We start from the raw sequence: 20,909 nt of genomic DNA on the forward strand, positions 1-20,909 counted from the left end.
TATGCTTGCATCCTCTGGTGGCCGAAAAGGCAATCAACATTTGACAGCTTTGTAGTTGCAGTCCTGACACTGCATTTCCGTAGCATATAAACTTGTTTGTGTTCAATGGCATCACATGCAACCAGTCAATTCTTCTTGCTTGACACCTTTCTCTCAATTTGCATGACTGTCTTATACCACTTTGCGCTTGTGCCAGTATCATCCCCAGCACTTCTGGCTCCATTGCCCACAGTACCTTAGGCTTCGCATTACAGAGCATAAAGAAGTACTTTAAATGGAAACTGGAGGGCACTATAAAAAAATATTGAATAGATTGGTGGGCATAAATGAACAGGGTTCCAACATCAATCATTGTTTATTGTAACAGCTTACTGTTCTAAGCAGTCAAATACCTAAGGGCCACCTCATCAACAACAGCGCACATGATATATGGAGTTTGGCTGTATTGATCACTTATGAATCTGTCGTGATAGCTTCGTGTCTATGGCGTCGCACACCCGCCGTGGTTGCTCAGTGGCTATGGTGTTGGGCTACTGAGCACGAGGTCGCAGGATCGAATCCCGGCCACGGCGGCCGCATTTTGATGGGGGCGAAATGCGAAAACACCCGTGTACTTAGATTAGGTGCACGTTAAAGAACCCCAGGTGGTCGAAATTTCCTGAGTCCTCCACTACGGCGTGCCTCATAATCAGAAAGTGGTTTTGGCACGTAAAACCCCATAATTAAATTTTAATTTTATGGTGTCGCACTGCTAAGCTTGAGGTCATGGGTTTGATTCCCAGCTGTGGCGTGCATATTTCGATGGAGGCAAAACGCAAGGAAAAGCTGGTGTGCTTAGATTTCAGCGCACGTTAGAGCCACCCGGGTGGTTAACGTTAATCCAGAGTCTCCCTTCTACAAAATGGTATAATCAAATCGTGGTTTGATGCATAAAACCTCTGAATTTAATTAATTTGACCACTTTTGACATGCTGTGTAGCAGTCGGTTACATACCACCTTCACCATTTTCTTGCCTGCGCCAGGTCGGATGTCATCGCTGATACCGTCGGAGCAGCAGCCACAGATGCTTAACGTTCTGCCGCGGCACAATTTCGAGGTCCTGTACCGGATCAACTGTGAGAGCCTCTGCTGCGACTTCCAAGAAGACCTGCAGTTTCGCTTTTCATTTGGCCTGGCCAACATGATTAAGTTCTTCACGCAACACCGGAAGGTGGACCCGACCACAGGCGTCAGCTACTCGAACACGGTATGTGGGCTAAGGTGTTGCAAAGTCACTGCTTCAGGTGCCAATTAATCTTCTCAATCAAAAATTTTGTTTCACCACGTTCATCACATCTTCAACATAACAAAGAGCATACTGCTGCGGAACAGATAAAGGATTTTCAATTCGTCAGTGAGTTTTTGTCAAGCTTACAGATCGTTGACACCATGTGAGAACTCTCTACGGGAATGTCACGTATGAGAACATTAACTACTTTTTTATGTCTAGCACTGGAAAGCACCCATCCAGTGTTTTGGAGAATGTGTCTGGTGTGTAAAACATTTGTTAAAAACAATGAAAGTTGTGAACCCGCTGCATGGAGACATACAGATAGCAAGAGCAAACACCCAGATGTGTACCGTTCAACCCATTTTACTAAAATGCCTTACACATATTATTCATTGTTGCAATTCAAGTCCAATCGAAGTATTTCAAGATGTTTGCGATGCATTTTAAACGTAACTTGTTTTCGTTGGTGCTTTTGCTTTTGATGCACCACTATCTTAACATGCACAATTGTGCACAGAGTGCCTTTAGCGAATACATATGCACTGCCTACAGATATCAAATATTGAAATATAATGCCACGATTATGCTGTGATATACAAAGAAAAACTTGCGTTCTCATTAGCCAACCTATAAGGGTGTCTTAACTAGTCTCATTAATTGTAATAGCGAAATTAACATTTTACTTTTCAAGCTTTTGACCATCAAAGCTGTTTCTCTGTGATGGTCAAAGGCATATTTTTTTCAAATGTTCTATGTTGTAGGTGTACCTAAACTAGGCAGAATGCCAATTTAATGTCATAGAACATTTCAGGACAAATATTTAGAAACCCTGGTGCAGTACTTGGAGGAGGTTGTGGCCACCCTGGTGCAGTACTTGGCCACAACCTCCTGTATGAATACAGCAATCAAACCCCGGCCCTCAGTCCCCAGCGGCTGCGAAGCAACTGACCACGGCGGCGGTCAGACCTGTGATGCAGCAGAGGGTGCTAAGAATACCTGGGTCCGGACAGGCTGCCATTGGAATCTGAACCTGGCAATGTTTAACGCTAGAATGTTATCCAGTAAGGCAAGTCTAGCAGTGCTATTAGAGGAATTAGAGGGCAGTAAATAGGATATAATAGATCTCAGTGAAGTTAGGAGGACAAAAGAAGCATATACAGTGCTAAAAAGCGGGCACATCCTGTGCTACCGGGGCTTAGCAGAGAGACGAGAACTAGGAGTCGGATTCCTGATTAATAAGGATATAGCTGGTAACATACAGGAATTCTATAGCATTAACGAGAGGGTGGCAGGTATCGTTGTGAAACTTAATAAGAGGTACAAATTGAAGGTCGTACAGGTCTATGCCCCTACATCCAGTCATGATGACCAGGAAGTCGAAAGCTTCTATGAAGACGTGTAATCGGCAATGGGTAAAGTCAAAACAATATGCACTATACTGATGAGCGACTTCAATGCCAGGGTGGGCAAGAAGCAGGCCGGAGACAAGTCAGTGGGGGAGTATGGCACAGGCTCTAGGAATAGCAGGGGAGAGTTATTAGGAAAGTTTGCAGAACAGAATAATATGTGGATAATGAATACCTTCTTCCGCAAGCGGGATAGCCGAAAGTGGATGTGGAAGAGCCTGAATGGCGAGACTAGAAATGAAATAGACTTTATAGTCTGCGCTAACCCTGGCATCATAGAAGATGTGGACGTGCTCGGCAAGGTGCGCTGCAGTGACCATAGGATGGTAAGAACTCGAATTAGCCTAGACTTGAGGAGGGAACGGAAGAAACTGGCCCATATAATCATACCATGGGGCTGGCATGTAAAATGCAGCATCTAATTTCATTTCTTTAAGACGGTCAAAATTAATTAGGAGCCCTTCACTACACTGTCTCCCATAGCCCCAGAGTTACTTTGAGACACTAAACCCAACAAATCGATTGGAACATCCGGTCCTGGTGAAGGAAGGGTAAAAGAAAATTATACCTTCTGTTACATGAGGAGCACGGCGTCATGGCAGCCTTGGATGTGCAGATTCCAAGGCCACAGCTGAGCACACCACAGACCCCGAGCAACGAGATCAAAGTGTTCCCGGCAGCTCCTCCAGACTATCTGGGCATAGTGCACAAGTTGGCTGTGGTCTCCCCGACACCCCAGACTGCTCTTGGCGTGCTAACAGTAGGAGGATGTGTAAGTGTTCGTGTCTTGTGTGTCCTTCAGTTCTCATTTGATTCTTCCGTGCACATATGTTTGTTCACATCTGCGAGGAAACTGAATATATTATAGGAGAAACATAAAAATCTCCCAAGCACCATTGAATAATAAGCATAACAATTGTTTGGTTCGAACTAAGGATATTTGTGCCAATCGCCACATGTAGCTACCATACTGGAATGCTTCTGTCCGAACTCCTTAGGGAACTATACGTTTTGTTTTATTCAACGGAGAGCCATCATTGTGATTTGTGCACATGCATGCAGCTGTTGGCGATTGTCTTCTTTCCTTCTTCGAGCATCCTACACAGCAACTGGACATTCATGTGTGCAAGAAGCTCTGCAGCAGTTTTTGAGGTGGCCTAAAATGTCATTACCGCAAATGTCAGGGCATAACTATAGAGTCATTGCTTGTTTGAAAGTAGGAACAATAAAAGTTGACAAATAGAACGGATTGTCAAAAAAAGGCAGGCTACTGTACGGCAGAGCAAAAAAGATATGAAATTGTGGCTATGCTTGTGGCAGCCAGCATGCTCTGAAGAGTCAAGAGGTGGAACGTAGGCTTGGTCTTGGCTCTGAATTTTCTCACATGTGGTGCACATATAGAAATGCTTTCATCTTGCAACTGCTGGACCTGTTTCGAGGTCTTTTGTTGCACTTGAAGAAGAATGTCAGATTCTAGGAATCTTGAATTATGTAGCATTTCATTTAGGCATAAAGGCACTTTATTGTGAGATATTGAATATTGTCATTTTTCCAAGAATTAGGTTCTAGCTCACAGTTAATACAACTCCACAACATAAACATATTGCACCTCTGTAAATTGCGGCGAATGCAACATTTCTAGCGTATGAACTTGCTGTATTTGACATTTTGCTTTAGGTTACACCAATATTTTGTCCCTGATGCTTTCTCAAAACTCTCATAATTAGAGTAACAAACTGCATGACTCGTTTGTATTGTCTGCTTTAAATTCTCTTACAGGGTGCAATTTACGGAATCACAATATTTCTCTTTCCGTGACTGTCAGTAGGGCCCAGAGGCTTTGTATATGCAAGCACTATATTGTTCCACTGCTGAGCACAAGGTCACGGGTTTGATTCGCAGGTGCCACAACTGCATTCTAATAAGCGCATAATGCAAGAATAGCCATGTACTTAGGTCTGAGAACACCAGGTTGTCAAAAATATTTTGGAGCCTTCCACTATAGCATCTGCCATAGCCAAGATAGTAGCACCCAAGAAATCACTACACAGAGAAAAAAATGCCATGCACTGTGTGACAACTGATAATTTATTGGAAACAAAACCTGGCATCTTCTCGGTTGTTCATACTACATATGTCCAATTTTGTTTCCAATAAAGTTTCAAATGTCAGACAGCGCTTGCCCATTTTTCTCTTTCTGTATCATCATCTCCTGTACACTGCTGTCATAGGTGAGTTCCAACTTGCCCGTTTTGCCATCCTTGTATTTCCTCCATATCCCATGTGAGGCTGCAGGGACCTGTTGCTGGAAGGACACAGTCAGGAGCTAGAGACCACAGAATCAACAAAAATGTACAGTTATTCTAACATACTTGTGCAACGTGGAACTGTCTCAAAGCATTAATTAGTACTTCAGTTGAGTAAGTGCATGTAAGCTCTACCACTTCATTTCAACCGGCATGCCTAGGCTGCAAAGAAAATAAAATTCAAGGTGCACTTAGTTGTCCCTACATGGATGTGAGCGAAAGCATTGCGACCACCACGTGCTGCCTAATCTCTTTCAGTCATCTTAATTTAACTGCGCCCTAATTAACACCAAAGGTTGAGGGTTTGACTCCATCAATCCCAACAAACATTTTGGGTTTTATTAAAACACCTTGTCGGGCTAGTTGGTTAGAATCCATGATAGAGTGTATAAGCGCGACTGAACGAGGACGTAGAAAGAAACAGATGCACAGACACAGCGCTTCCTTTGTCTGTGTATCTGTTTCTTTCTACATCCTCGTTCAGTCGCGCTTATACACTGAACTGTGGGTTTGAGTGCCTTAAAGGGCCCTTCACCAGGGCCCATAGCAAATTTTGGTTATATGCTGGAAGTTGTTATGTGTCCTCTAAGGAGCGTTCTGCCACAAAAATTTTTTCAAATCGGCTCATTAATAGCTGAGATAGAAATATTTCGGTGCCACGAACCCATGATTTCGGCAGGCGGGCTCCACTGCCAAACAAGACACTCTTTTCGCTTGCCCCGTCCAGCCTCTGCAAGTGAAATTCCTTTCCTGCGTTCTCCCACACCGGACCTCAAGGATCACATGGCACATATGCCACAAGCTCTGCCTTAATTTTTTTTTTCTCCTCACGTGTTTTTTTGTTTTGTTTTTTTCGGCGCTGCGCACTTTCGCTAACAGCGTTGCGCGCGAGCTGTTGTCTCATTCGCACAGCACACAATTTTGCACACTGTGCACAAGGAAACATGACTAGCGGTATAATTCACTGCTACACGAATACTGTGGCACAACAAGCGGACCGCAGTGCATGATCATGCGCTGAAACACCGTAGAAAATGGCATAGTTTCGGTACCTGCACACGTGACCCCACAACCATGGAAACAAGCAGACGACACGAAAGCACATCTCTCTTGCTTTGGTGTGAAGTAAAACAAAAAACACGCAGACATTCCATTTGTGTGTTTTATTATTTCTCCAAATTTCAATTTGTTAATTCAAGCAACAGATCGCACATATAACCGATGTTGTCTTAATTCTTGAAGTCACGTGTCACCACGAGCGACGTCACATTGCGGACACCCGTACGTAGCGCAGGCACACGAGTGCGTCATCCTCCAGCTTGGAGTGTGGCGGCCGTGAGGAGAAGAAAAAACGGCATTCAGTTTGAAATTTCAAATCTTTCCGCTGCGTGTAGTGATGTAATAATTTGCAGACATGATCGTTATCACGCAATGTATGCTCTGCGCTTGTTAGCTGAAAATGGCCAGACCTGGTGAGAGGCCCTTTAATTAACTCTACCTTAATTAATTATGCCTTAATTAGCTTTACCTTAACACCAAAGGGTGTGGGTTTGAGTGCTACAATGAACTCTAGTTTAATTGAACCTGTCAATTAATGTTGCCTTAATTGACATAATCAACTGCCTCAGTTGGCTCACTACTTTTTGGATCATCATGGTCATGCCAATGCTGAAAACACCAAATGTCCCACCTCATGAGCCATATAATGCTTCCACATAAAAAAAATTTTGCGGCACCAGTGGTCTCCAGACTCGCTCGCGTCTGTATGTGACATCATGTGGTTTGTTTTTGCAGATGGTTCGTGCCATTGGGTGGAAGGTGATCGCAGTGGCGTTGGGGACGTATGGGGCACTCTACCTTTTTGAGCGGCTCACATGGACCAATCGGTCAAAGGAACGTTGCTTCAAGCGCCAGTATGTGCAGCATGCCACGCGAAAGTTGCGCCTAATCGTTGACCTCACCAGTGCCAACTGCTCTCATCAAGTGCAGCAGTAAGTATGATGAAAAGGCACGACCATAGTGCCTCCCCAATGGCTTTAGCCATAGAGCTGCTTTCAACATTACCTGAAGGGAAATTTGGCACCATTGTCAATGTGAGCTTCCTAATGGGCACTGTGACAGCATGGATGTGCTTGGCCTAAAAAATGGTCATGACGGCACGAAGCTTTCTTAGAAAAAATATTAATTTAAAAAATATTGGTTTGCCCATAGTGTGTACTTGCATGAAGTGCAACAAGTGAAGCAGAAACTCACGATTGAAAGTGACACACAGTCCGGCAGTACTGATCACGTTTGATATAACTACAACCAAGCATGAGTCCTCAGATTTTGATAAATTGTCTCATCACATGAAAGTATGTAAGAAAACAGCATCTTGCATGCTGTTTTAGTAAGGACCCATTGTGACAGGCGAAATGCTGTTCGCCAGATGCATCGTCGAGGTCTCCTGGCTCTCTGAGAAAGATTCAAATCTGAAGTGCCCACTTCCTGGTATTCCTGTGCATACAGCAGCACCAGGTGTCTGTATTGCCTTTAGGTAATTGTAAGAAACACTTATGGGCTCAGCATTTTATTTTTAAATGCAAGAGCATTTCCTTGGCTACCCTACCCGACATTGGTCTGCCTATCTTGCCTCGATACAATGACTGCATAAAAATAATTAAGAAAAAGCTAGCCCCAATGAGGAATCGAACCTGGGCCTACAGCATGGTAAGCAAGCACGCTACACCAACAGTTGAGAATGGGCATGGAGTACATGCGAAAGAGCACCGCCGCCATTGAGCTGTCAAAGTATCAACATGCATGCACGGCTCGCGTATAGAGGATCATAAAATCTCCAAAGATCTGCAGTGCATTTGGCTACAAAGGCGATGAAGCCAAATAGATGGACCACTCAGTTGCACCATGCTCCACTCAGGTGGCTGTAATGGGAGTTGAATAAAGCATGTGTGCTGTGTGAATGCTCTTGCATAACTTAGACAATTATTGTAAATGGGTTCTGCCAGAATTTTTGCTCTAGCATTGAGGATAAGGGGAAGATATTTTGGGGGGGTCACTTTTATGAAAGCTTCAAATGCTGCTTGAAACAGCAATAGCGGGGCCAGTGACGATGACAGCACAGATGGCAACAGCAACGGCAGGAGGGCTTGCACATCATAGATCAACCATGAAAATCAGATTATGGGTGGCGACAGCTTTCTTGTCCAGCAAGCTCTGCGAAGGAGACATGGTGGGGATGCCTGCAATAGATTCCTCAGAAGCTACACAAAGTAACTTTAGCCGTTGCTGTAAAAGAGCAACTTTTGCAGATGACGACAAAAAGATTGCAGATCTCATTGCTTGCTTCTGTATGCTTTTGAGGACATTGGAATACAGCTGAACCTAACTACAACATTGTTCAAGTGCCAAGAAAATTCCATTGGTAAGCCGATAATTCGTTATAACTGGGTGACATGAAAAAAACAGAGAGGGGACAGACATCAAGACATTTTAATAGACAGAATACAGTTGTCGAACTCACTTATAACATAACCAGTTGTAGCAATACTGAATGTAACAACGAGCAGCTACGGCACCCTCCGTCCTTTTGCTGCAGACTCCCCGTCGCCAGATTTAATTGTTATAACCAATAACACTGCATAACACTGTAGTAAGTGGCTTATTGTGCCACACAACACATCCAAAAGTTCTCTGTGCTGTGGCTGCTCATTTATATCCAATTATTGTTAAAACCGGTGTAGTTATAAGCGGAGTCGACTGTAAATAGAACTGTGCTTCGTAGCCTTTTTGGCACTGTCACTGTACTTCGATGTTCCCCTTACAATTATTGCATGTCATGTTTGAGTGGCAAGTTCTTATGAAGACAAATTGAGCAGTATATTATAAAAAACCAATAAAAAAACTGCTGCAGTACATACTGTGATAGCAAAGGCAAGCATAGCTACACAAGTGAAGCAGCAATGAAAACTTTCCTGCTGCAGAGAAGCTTGCACTATAGTGGAGTGGAGTGTGAACACACATCATAATAAGCACATATCTGCAGAAGACGTGCTGTACTCTTTCTGTAAAAGTCATGTAGCTTCAAGCCATGCGCAAGCCTTGACGCAATGCTGTCTGAGCTTGACTACAAATCTGTCGCAGGCATGTAGTAGATACTATATACTGCTAAATCTGCCTTGCATTTGCAGGGAACTGTCAAGCACATTTGCTCGCCTGGGACATGTGGTGGACGAAGTGGTGAATGATATGGATGCAGACATCAAGAAGCTGGACAAGGAGATCGCCAAGATGGAGGAGGCCACAACCAATGCCAGAACATTGAGGTACTGTCAACAGCTTGATTCAGTGAAAGTTCAAGAATGCCTCCTACTTTCAATGTACAGTCGTCCACAAAATTTTGTGGTACATGGGTCTCATGTCAAATGTGAATTTCTGCTCTATTGAGGTGTGGTGCTTCTAAATTAATTGATTTATAGTAGGTTGGAATGGCTACTACATGCTAAAACATTGAATTTGAGGCTATGAGTCCAGCACTGAGGAATTCAGCTTTTCTGCACGTCCTATGTCCTGTAAGCTTTTCTAGGTGACTGTACAAATATTGTTAGTCCACCTTCTGTTATGAAGTACACAGCCAATACTCATTACAACAGACCGTAATAATCCAATAAGAAAGGTTTATAATGTTCAAATTGTTTTTCCAAAATTAGGGTTACAGTATGTTACGAAAGAATTGAACTTCTCAGAAGTCGCTGTCGATTGGTTATTCCAACCCAGAGGTGATTGCAAAAGTAATGAAAAAATCACGAGTTATAAGGGTGAGCTGGTGAAACAACAGATTTACGGTGATTGTACAAACACACCAGCGTCCAGCGCATTGCTTTTTTCCAGACGTAGCAGTCGACAATTGGCAGTCTCCCCACACAAGGGATATTCCTATTGGTGAAAAAAGTTTTGAGCAACATTTCTGCCATTGCGGCCAGCTACCCATATGACCGGCCCGCCTGAGTGCGGCGCCACCATTGCCGGCACAAAAATCAGCTACAATTTGTTTCTAGCACATGATAATAGTCAATAGAATAAAGTAAACCATTTTGCTGCTGCACTGCGAGATAGCTCGTCTGCATCACACGCTTTGCATTGTAGAAGCTGCAACTAGCAGGTTATCTGCTCTTCTGTGCAAATTGATACAATGAGAAGGTAAAGTGCTCCCAAAACGATGCATTTTGCACTCGTCGGCAGTTGTGTTTGAAGTGTTGTCCACTACGAATTTCAAACAAAGCGGGTCAGGCCACACTAGGCCTAGTGGAACCCTCGGCATTGGCTCGGCACCAAGCCCGACATCAGTGAGTGGTGGTGGGCCACTTGTGTGGTCATCTCGAAAAGTCACTGTTAGCCAGCAGGGCGTTGCATGGCGTACTGATGTGCAAGGCTTCCTGCTGGTTTGTTCACTTATTTAGATGAATGTGTTTCTGCACTTTCCACAAGGGACCGGGAAAAGTTGCATTCAATGCAACGCACACATCACTACTGCATGTGCTTCATCTAGACAAAGTTTGCCCCATGTTTTGTATGCTGTTAGCAATATCAGTCATATCTGAATTTGTTCAAAACAGAATTTGTTGAGAAATAATATAGGCAGACCAGACTAAGTGATAAGTATGGTCTGTTATATCAGAAGGTGTGTTATGTGTGGGTCTGTCATAACGAGTGTGAGCTGTATTGCTGTCAAAAGCACTAGAGTTGTCACCAGAAATGCTTTGTTTTAATTGTACTCTGTGCAGTCGACTTCCGTTAATTCTAGAGTTAATTCTACTTCCGATAATGGCGGGACCAACGAAATTGATCTAATTATCTGGTGAGTCGAATTTAATAACATGCAGAAAAAATGCAAGAACTCACTGCTGAATCATTTGGCAGAGTTTGCCCGATTCTAACACTCCCCTAAACCAAACGTGCGCCCACTTTCTCTGTGTCTAACGTAGTAAACTAACGTAGAACTGACATTAAAGCTGCTAAACGAAGTGGAAACCTAACGCGCACCTGACTTTTTCAGCAAGAAAAGTTGGCAGCCGGTTTCCTGAAGCTAACTTCGCCGCACCTCTTTTCTTTTTCTTTTAAGTCAGCTTTGCCGCAGTACAGATGTGTTATGCGGCAATGCATACAAACGGTGTGACGGTGGTTTTGTGTCCAACTGCACTGCGCAGGCAATTTTCAGCCCAATTTTCTTTCAAGAAAACAGTGTGCATTATAATTGGGCAAATACCATAATAAACCAATTGTGAGCTGCGGTTATTGCTTGAAAATCTTTGTAGGGTGGGCTGAATATAAGTGTCTTTGACAAGAAATGATGTGTGCTCAACACGTTCATTGACCCCGAAGCTCCGCCGAGACAGACGCTGCCACTAAAGCGGTCACTATTGAAGTCACCATAGGGGTGAGGTGCATGCATGCTGACAGGTGAAGTTCTAATTATGCAGCAAAAGGCAATTTTAGGATCGGAATAACGCAAGCTTGAGCCTATATAAGTGCATGGGCGCTGGCTGGTACCTTTGGCTGGAATCAAATTAAGTGAAAAATTTAATTATCAGAAGTCTACTGTACTTTGTTTCATACATAGCAGGCAACGCTACAAAAGCTAAAGAGACTTCTCTCACTGTTTGTATCAGCAACCGAAAAGTAGTGCCTCGCATATTAATAAAAAATATTAGGTACCTGCCATGTAATTCAAAGTAAAATTGCGTCTCATACTTCTATGTCACAAAACATGGCTATTTATTACATGAAAGGCATCAGGCATCTAAATATTTTTAGCACCGTACGAGTGGAGTAACATGTTTCTGCCACCAGCAACCACAGCGCATCACTTGCACCGCAACCAAAACATAGTATGTTGCCTACTAGAAGCACAGATGGGCATAACTAACATGTGATTGAACATAGACTTGCATCCTCAAGCAGCAGTTGTAGTATGTGAATTAGTTACATTATAAAAATTTTGCAGATCAAAAACAACCGCACTGCAAAATGCGTGAAATAAGACCTCTATGGCTGCGGTACTTGCGTAGATTCTGCAGCATTGCCTCTTATGTATAAAACAGAGTATAGTGAAATTAACTGCTAAGGCACACAGTCCTACTGCAGCATCAAACATGCATACTTCTGTTAAGTTCGCAGAACTCTAACCTCAGTGTTCAGACTCGAAACATATGTGCAAGATGTTACTAACAGAGATAGTACATGTCACAGGCAACAGAATAGTAATTCGCTTGATTCTGTGAAAATTGTGCCTTAAGCTTTATGTCAATGGTGTCGCATTCATGTCGTGTATAGGGTGGCATACAGAGTATACTACATGATTTACTACAGGCCTCACATTGCTGCAAGGCCTGTTGAGGAGTTACGATAGGCATGTTAACTACTCAAGAGAGCATGTGAGTACTCAGGAGAAGAGCAGGAGAACAGTGGACCATGCATTTGAAATGCTTCCTCTATATGTTTATGTAATTTATTTAAATAAATCGACTCTGGGGTTTTACCTGCCAAAACCACAATCTGGTTATGAGGCCCGCCGTAGTGCGGGACTTCAGTCTAATTTTGACTACTTTTGCTTCTTTCATGTGCACCCAATGCACAGTAAACAAATGTTTTTGCATTCCGTCCCCAGAGGAATGCAGCTGCTAGGGCCAGGGATTGAACCCACAGCTTCGAGCTTAGCAGTTCAATGCCATAGCTTCTGAGATATTGTGGCAAGCCATGTAAATTCTCACTATTTGGTTTGCCACTGTGGCATTCAATTTGTCAACTGTCTACCGTGCTTGTGAGTGTTGTTTCTGCATAATTCTTCTGAGCATGCAAGTTCAGATGATTCGCTGAAGAAACAGCACATTTTAATGTGTTCTATGTACACTGCCACTGCCTCATGAGGGCACCAAATTACTATCTTATTTCTATGACCAGTACCATACATGCTATATACCGAATCATGCACCAAGGAGAATGCTATTATTCTTGCCAACTTTAAGCCCTATGCAGTGTTCAGCAAGCGAGCTTCCCCACATACCAAAAATCAAAAGTGGTTCCATGCATTTGACCTGCAGCACCCAAATGAATTTGACAAGAACTTGCCCTCCATTTAGCTAGATTGTAGCTGAAGAACTAAGCAAATGCGGTGAATAGCAGAGTGAACGAACAAGTTATAGATAATGATTTGACAATATAAAAAAAATTTATGTATTCCCTTGTGTACAGCTGCAGTAGCAGTGCCAGGTCAGTGTAGTAATATACATAATGTGTTTTTCAAACCTAAGAGAGGCTAGCCTCGCTGCATAGTTATACTCATGCTTACATTATATTTGGGAAGTATATATTAAGCAGATCGCATGGTTCTTGAATTGACAAGCGTATGGCCAGGCATCGGAACCAGAATGCTTTAATTTGTTTGTGAAATTTCACGACACCATTTCACAACACGAGAGTAAATGATTGTTATTCCTGTCATTGCAGGAACAAGGCTGGTTATTTGATGAGCGAACTGGAGACCTTCTCACAACAATACCTCCAATATGATCAGTAGAGTATGGAGACATCATTTGGCACTGGTCTTTTGTCTTCCGTTGGCCCTGACGAAAGAACCTTTTCGAATTTCTTTGGGAAGGAAATGTTGACAAGCATGCATGATGTTCAATTTGAAATCACCTTCTGTTTGTTTTTTGCCTTGCACAATTTTATCGTTAATATAGTTTGAATTATTGAAGTCAGGCTATGAATGGATTGCAACAAATACATCAATTTGCTGTAAAAATTAGTATGCAAATCTAATGCATTATTAACACAGCTTTCATAATGAAGTTCGAAGTTTCTTGTTTCCCCATATTGCATGCAAGTTACTTATGTCAGACGCCAGCATTATGTAGTTTATTTGCACTGGATGGCTGTGATTTTTCACTCTACATCTCTTGTTTAAGCATGCCAAGAAGAGTTCTATTGCCTTTGTTGCCATCTGTGTTTCGTAGGCCTATTGCATTTTTTTTTTTAAAGCATGCATCAGTTGTTGGAGAATGACTGGTTGTTGTAGGTATTTTGCTGTGCATGCACGGAAATGATTCAAGGAACTTTATTCTTGTTCAAGCTGATTTGTAATGTGCAATAAATAAAGCTGGCAAGCACATCTCTGTTCTACGAAACTGCATTTTGAAGTTATGGCATTTGATCACTGCATGGTAGTAGATAGGACACTTCATTTTCAGGCAAAACCCAAATACTGCATCATCATATCATTTTTCTACTACCGTATTAATTCGCATAATGAACGCACTTTTTTTCCTGAAATATATGCGCCAAGTTCGGGGGTGCATTCATCACCTCTAAAAAAGTCAGTTTCGCCCAAAATGCGAACCATCGATTGCGATAGCAAATGTGTAGACAGCTACACGAAGTAAGGATAGTAGTTTTATCGGCCGTATAAACTTACAGACATTCGTTTCCACGCAAACTGAGCGGCGAGAACGCAGCACGCACATAGATATGAGCCGCCATCGACTCAGCCCCCGATGCAGATCGTTTTGAAGATGAGGCGCGCTGCGGCCGCGCAATGCGCAGTTGCTGCCGGAGAAAAATGCCGCGCACTTCCCCGGCGCCATGCGCGCGACGGAAGACGGCGTGTTTTCTTCCCGCTTTCCTCCCTTGTACCAGGGAGATTGAGACGCAGAACGAGCCGCGATCGTCGGCGCCCCTCGGGCGCGGTTATGTTGTACACAGTTGCTGCTAGAGTACAACGCCGTCGTCGGGCCTTCCGTCCTCTCCCCACCACCCAACCCTGGGTCTTTTGCGCGACGAAAGACGGCGCGCGAGATTGAATCGCTAAGGTCCCTCAATAATTATTGAGGGACTTTAAGCCGCGATCGTCGGCTTCCCTGGCGCGCTTTCACTCGCACCTGCACCATGCGGCGCACGGCGACGACGACGGCAAAAATGCACCTGGAACGTCCACATAATTGCTATCGCAATAAAAGTAGGATGCACGGTACATTTCGGCGTCGGACACAATAGCATCCGCCGAACGCCATATCAGACGCCGAATCGTACCGTGTGTCTCCTACTTCGCGGCAGCAAGTTCAGGGTGCGATCATTATGCGAGAAAAAGAAGAAAAAAACACTTCCTGATTGGAAAATTGGGGGCCGCGTTCATTACGCGAGTGCGTTCATTATGCGAGTAAATACGGCAGTACTACTACTTAGCAAAAAACCCTTCTTCCCCCAGAAGGCAATGTTAGTGGAACCATAAAACACAATCATCAGCCAACAGTTATGCCATAAAATGCTTGCATCTGTGAACCAGGGTCTTGGTGAGAGGTCTTCGGATATTCATAGATCTTCAGTCTTCACGCAAACCTCCGGGTGCACAAAAAACGCAAGTTGGGCGTGAGGCTTTGGGTAAACGAAGATATTTAGGTGCGCTGTTTCTAATACTCCCTACTGTTGTATTATTAGCCTCAAAATTCAACTAGTGATGCAGTTGTCCCTTATGTTTGGGCTCGCATTGTTGTGATCTAGTGTCGTCTTGCAAATGGTTGAATAAAAGGAACGAAAGTCTTCGGCAGTGCACATAATAAAGTGCACCTCAGATCTATGGTTGTGGTAAATAGAAGTGTGATGGACGTTCAGAAGTGATAAGTATTCGAGAAAAAAGTATCAGTTTCGCCTTAAAAGCGATTGCGATAGCAAATCAGTGGACAGCTGGCTGTATGAAGTAAGGATGGTAGTTTTATCGGCCATATAAAATTGTAAACATGGGCATACTAAATAAATTAACACGCGTGGTATCGCGCGCCCCCAAGCAAACATGAACACATTTCACTCGATGACCGCGAAAACTCGCTGTCAAAACGCTGCAGTGAGGAAACGCGGCAGCAGCAGCGAGCGAATTGACCTTCGTGCAGCCGCTCGCATAAACGAGAACGAAGTCGCGAAAACAGTGCAGCGCGCACTCTATGCCCGTCGCAGATGGCTTTCATGATACAGCGGACCGCCGGCCGGCCGGCGTAGAACGCGCCCTCTCCCTCCTTACCCTCCCCACGAAGCCTTGCGTACGTCGGAAAGCGGCACGCTTCCTCCCCGCTTGCTAGAGCGATTCTACCGCTTCCGTCCGTTGAGTGCGCGATCGCCGACCCTGGCACGCTTTCACTGGCACGCACAGCATACGGCGTGCGGCGAGGATTTTATCGCCCTTGGACTTTATACGGAACCTCGCGGCGACGCCGACGGCAGATGGGAAATGCAACACCATTCAGAACTTTTGACTGGTGTTCTGACAAGCCGCTTCTGCAACACCAGTCAGAACTTTGCCTATGCACCTATGCTACTAGGGGCTTGGGACACGGTCACTTATCAATCGATTATGGGTATTGTCGTTTCAGTATGCGATATAGCTGGGTGCCGCTACACCCGCATACAAGTGCCAAAGCTTTTGACTTCGGGGTGGAGGACGCAAGACGGACTCTTTCCGCAGACGAAGAAGAAACGAAACACTTTGTACAATATTTACAGATTGTGGATTATAGCATACATGTAGCTGTAAGAGCGCAACAGACCGACTGGGCGGCTGGAAGCGACTCCTGATTCTTGATTCGTCGCGGAGATGGCTGGATGCTTCTTGAAGTCCCCTCCCGTGTCGAATTCTTGATTCGTCGCGGAGAAGTGGGAACTCTCGTCGCCTCGATGATAGGCGCGTAGTGTGGCAGCTCCCGTAGCCTCGATTAGACCCTACCGCGATGATAAGCGCGTGATATGGCAGAATATGCGCCTGGTGTCCATATAATTGCTGTCGCAATAAAAATTTAATATTAAAAGTTAGACATGATTTGTTAAATTTTTAGCTGGAGCTGTATAAGCAATGAGACAATTTTATAGCAGGCACTGCATTCTAACAATGTTGCGAACCACTTAATTGTCATTTAACCTCTGGTAGCCTCTCATAAAACCTTATGTATTCCTTTTCGTTGGAGTATATAGTGCACATCTCTCGCAGTCCACCTTTAAGTATAGTAGTATAGTATAGTAGCAATTAGTATAGTGCGGACTCTAGTTCTGCTGTTCGACACGGAAAGCAAAAACAGAAATCGATGACACTGAATAGTTTTGTCATATCTGAATAACTGCACATTTGGACATTGACGGAAGTTATCTGCTCTGATGCCAGCAATACAGTTAAATACGACCAGAAGCTATGATCTTAATGTGAAAGCATTATGAGAGACTTGCAGTTGGCTGGGAGTAACGAGTTTTTGAGATAACTATGCTGAAGAGTCCCTTAGGTAGTAGTGGGTCTATAGTTTTTGCCTTACTAACTGCTACTTTCTCAAGTTTTGCATAGAGTTACTGTATATGCTACCTGTGGTAGCATATACAGTAACTCTAGTTTTGCACACATAGTAGCGCCTCCCCGAAAGAAACAATTCTGGCTATATTGCTACCTCCTGCTGGAGAATGCTTATACACATTTCAAGATTAAAGCACTATTATTGCACTGTCGTTTCTCTGTCACCATTTAGCTTCAATGCCTACACATTGATTTGTTGATGGCTTGCACATTGATAGTGTAAGGAAAGGGCAATTCAGTGGGGGCTGAAAATGGCTCACTGACATGACTGTTACAATGCCACACACTGTCGATAGTATCATTGCCCTAATAACAGCAATTCTTAAATTCTAAGCAATAGACAAGAAATAACGTTAACATCTTTGTTTTAAAATATTTATCGTTCAGGTGGCAGAAAGGACCTTATTGCACGACTATGATTACAAGGTAACTAGAACACTCACAGTTGCATTAAAATGCCTTCGTAAACACGAGTTCAAGGTCATGCTGACAACAACATGCTGGGTTTTACAGTGGCTCAGTCAGATGCAATTTTCTGCCTTCAGATAATCATATGTAAAAATTCTCGCATTGCTACCATGTAATTCTGTGCAGCAAGCCCATGGCTACCTCCACAAAAACGACGACGACTCGGATGGTGCTGTTGTTGGCTTTTAAATATAGCACATTTCGTTTTCTTGTTCTTCGTGCCTCGCAATACAGTTTTAGGTACTAGAATGGTCCATGAACGATATCCTGTGTGACGTGTTTTAGCAATGGTAAACTTTCGTTCTTGCTGGGACTAAGCCCACATTGCATCATGCACGCGGCGTGCCATCTGGCCCTGGAGAGACGACGGCTTCCTATGCAGTCATCACAGGGAGCCAGCATTCCGCCCACGGTCGGAACACTGATGAAAAAAAGGTAAAAGTTTGCGGCGCGCCACGCGGGAAACGTGTCCACGTGCATATGAGCACGTGCGAAGCCAGCTAGACCAGTCGTCATTCTGTCAGGTGATCATTTCGAACACCATGGCCGATTTCTACGAGAAGCTCGCAGCCCATGTTGATAGAATCAGAACTCCTGGCTATTCGGAGAGGATTTATAGGGATGAGTGCGTCTTTTCATTCGACACACCGGTAAGTTCTCGATTAAGTTTCGTCCGCGCAGCTGTATCAAAGCCACCTAGCAAAAAAAAAAATCTGAGGCGCTGGCTGTACGCGCGGGCAAGGTTCTGGCTGGTGGCGTATAAGTAGCGGGCCGCTTTTCTTGTTGCGAAAATTCTCGTTGCGACATCAGAATAGATTTTTTACAGGTACTGCTCCAAGAGGGCACATGTGTAACCCAAGGGGTAGCGGGGGAATCAAAGGTGGAAGCCGAGCGGCCCCTGGGTTGGGGCCGCGGAGGCCGAAGCGTGCTGCCAGGGGGCATTCGCATAAAAAATTGGCTGTCCGCTATCGCGGAAAGCCGATCTTATTCACCCCTGGCACGCGCAGAACCGACGTACCAGTCCGGGTTCCAGTGAGGTCCCCGTTGCCGCTTTGGTGTCCTGGAGGCGCCGCCAATAATGCGAAATAATGACACGTTGTTACAACTAGAAAAAAAAATAAACACGATCGAATAGGTATAGTTACATCCAGCCGCTAATTTGTGAAGCCAAGTTCAGCTACCGCGCTCCACGACTTCTGCAACACCAGTCGGAACTTTGCCTACGTGCGTATTTTACTCGGGGCTTGGGACACGGCTGCTACATTGAGCCAATCAATCGATTATGGGTATTGTAATTTCAGTATGCGATATATCTGGGTGCCGCTACGCCCGTATATAACTGCCAAAGCTTTTGAAAATCGGACATGGTTGAATACCGCTGTGACATATGCACTTGTATGCATAATGGGTTACAATCCACGCTGCTGGTTGGCTTGTGAAGCTGTGGTATCACTTCATCCGATAAACCATATCTGACGCAGCCTTGAACTTGTTCCTGCCGAGCCTGAGCACTACGCCGTTGCTGTTCCCGTCGCCGCTTATTGTGTTCACGCTGCTCTTCGGGAGTCCTATATGTGGCCTTTCCATAGCGCTATCCACGGTTTAGATTACGTACGCTATAATAACACAAATGAAATCAGTTGCTAGGTGGGTTCTTCTTTTACATACGAAAGTGCAGTTTACGTCACGCTCTACTTCGCATGCTACAGTTGCCGCCCCCCGGCAACTGTAGCTTATGCAACCATAATCTTTCCCCGTAAACGCTGCGGCGAATGCTATGCGCGAAGGTGAGCTTTCTTGTTCTCTTTTTTTCTATCCCCGCACGGCCGGCGCCGCCGCTGAGGCGGGCGCCGTCTGGTGGCGCTGCAAGAAACCCAGCGGCACGCGCCTCCCACTGTGATTGGTTGAGTTTTTTGCCCACGGACACGACAAATGCATTGAATGGTAGAGGTATACAGCTTCGCTGTAAAAGCGCGAGCTGCCGAAGTACATGCTAGACAGCTGATTCTAAAGCTTCAGCAGTGTGCAGAGCCTCAATAGCACCCATGTTGAATAGCAGTGGGGTCATTTACACTTCGCTCAAAATAGCATGATAAATGAGCATTTGGCCTTTTCAAGCAGTTTTAGCTTGTCTGGTATTCCAGTAAACACAAGCGGACTGCACACTTTACCGGAGCTTTAGCTTGTCTGGTATTCCAGTAAATGCAGGCGACTGGGCACTTTACCAGATGAGCGGAGGCGCAAACATGACAGCATGCACAGTGCAGCCACTTGGTGGCGCAGAGCTCGACCAGACACACCCACAGCTAATATTGCAGTAACATAGTGTAATCTACCTCGCTGCTCTGTAAATTTTTGGCAGTGATGTAATCATGTTGCTGCCGAAAATTTATACCAGCAGCGAAGTAAAATACACTTGGTTTCTGCAATATTAGTCCTATGTATATACTGCAATATTAGTTCTATGTTTGTCGGGTTGAGTTATGCGCCACCTGCACTGTTACAGACATTCACGTTTGTAGCTCTGCTCATCCGGTAAAATGCCCATTCCACTAGTATTTACTGGAATACCATACACTCTAAAACTCTCTGATGTGTCTATCAAGGGTATAGAGACTTGGGCATGTTGGTAGTTCATGTTTAAAATAGGAACAACATGAGAGACAGGCATAAACAAAGAAATTTAGACATACACCACACTCTGTGTGTTTCTTCATTTGTCCCTGTCTCTGGCGCTGTTCTTATTCTAATCCCCAATGTGATCTATGAGGAGCAATTCCAAGGCAATGGTGAATGCATAAGTGGAAAGAGGAGAGAGAGCAGCGACATACATTTGTTTTTCATCTATTACAGTTAATTTTACCACCTATGCAAGCTATGATGTCCTCGATAAAGTTGATGCAATGGATATTTTGAAGCATTATTCTGCAGTCTAAAGTTTCACTCACACTGTTTGCCCTGTGTCCTTTTATATGCACAACAATTATGCAGTGTTGCTTGCTGTCTCATGGATGCAGTGGCTGGAGGTGCCTAAGTGGTTTGGCAGTATGTCACGAGTCCTGCCGCATTGAGGTTCATAGCT

The 20,909-nt window shown here is 44.3% G+C and overlaps 2 protein-coding genes across 3 annotated transcripts in view; both read left to right on the forward strand.

Moving 5' to 3' along the window:
• Nucleotides 1-14,170, forward strand: part of Marf (Mitochondrial assembly regulatory factor) — a 28,758-nt gene extending 14,588 nt beyond the window's left edge. Inside the window, exons 12-16 of the mRNA XM_075684766.1 lie at nt 1,024-1,247; nt 3,294-3,449; nt 6,778-6,974; nt 9,171-9,305; nt 13,486-14,170. Coding sequence (XP_075540881.1) covers nt 1,024-1,247; nt 3,294-3,449; nt 6,778-6,974; nt 9,171-9,305; nt 13,486-13,555 — 782 coding nt within the window. The 3' untranslated portion in view covers nt 13,556-14,170. The remainder of the gene's footprint in view (nt 1-1,023; nt 1,248-3,293; nt 3,450-6,777; nt 6,975-9,170; nt 9,306-13,485) is intronic.
• A 4,158-nt stretch (nt 14,171-18,328) lies between these two features.
• LOC142575410 (ubiquitin carboxyl-terminal hydrolase 5-like) overlaps nt 18,329-20,909 on the forward strand; it is a 38,521-nt gene continuing 35,940 nt past the window's right edge. For both annotated transcript variants that reach the window (XM_075684768.1, XM_075684767.1), the window contains exon 1: nt 18,329-18,477. In XM_075684768.1, coding sequence (XP_075540883.1) covers nt 18,370-18,477 — 108 coding nt within the window. In that variant the 5' untranslated portion in view covers nt 18,329-18,369. The remainder of the gene's footprint in view (nt 18,478-20,909) is intronic.

This window comes from Dermacentor variabilis, chromosome 3 (assembly GCF_050947875.1).
Source record: "Dermacentor variabilis isolate Ectoservices chromosome 3, ASM5094787v1, whole genome shotgun sequence".
NCBI classification, from domain to species: Eukaryota; Metazoa; Arthropoda; class Arachnida; order Ixodida; family Ixodidae; genus Dermacentor; species Dermacentor variabilis.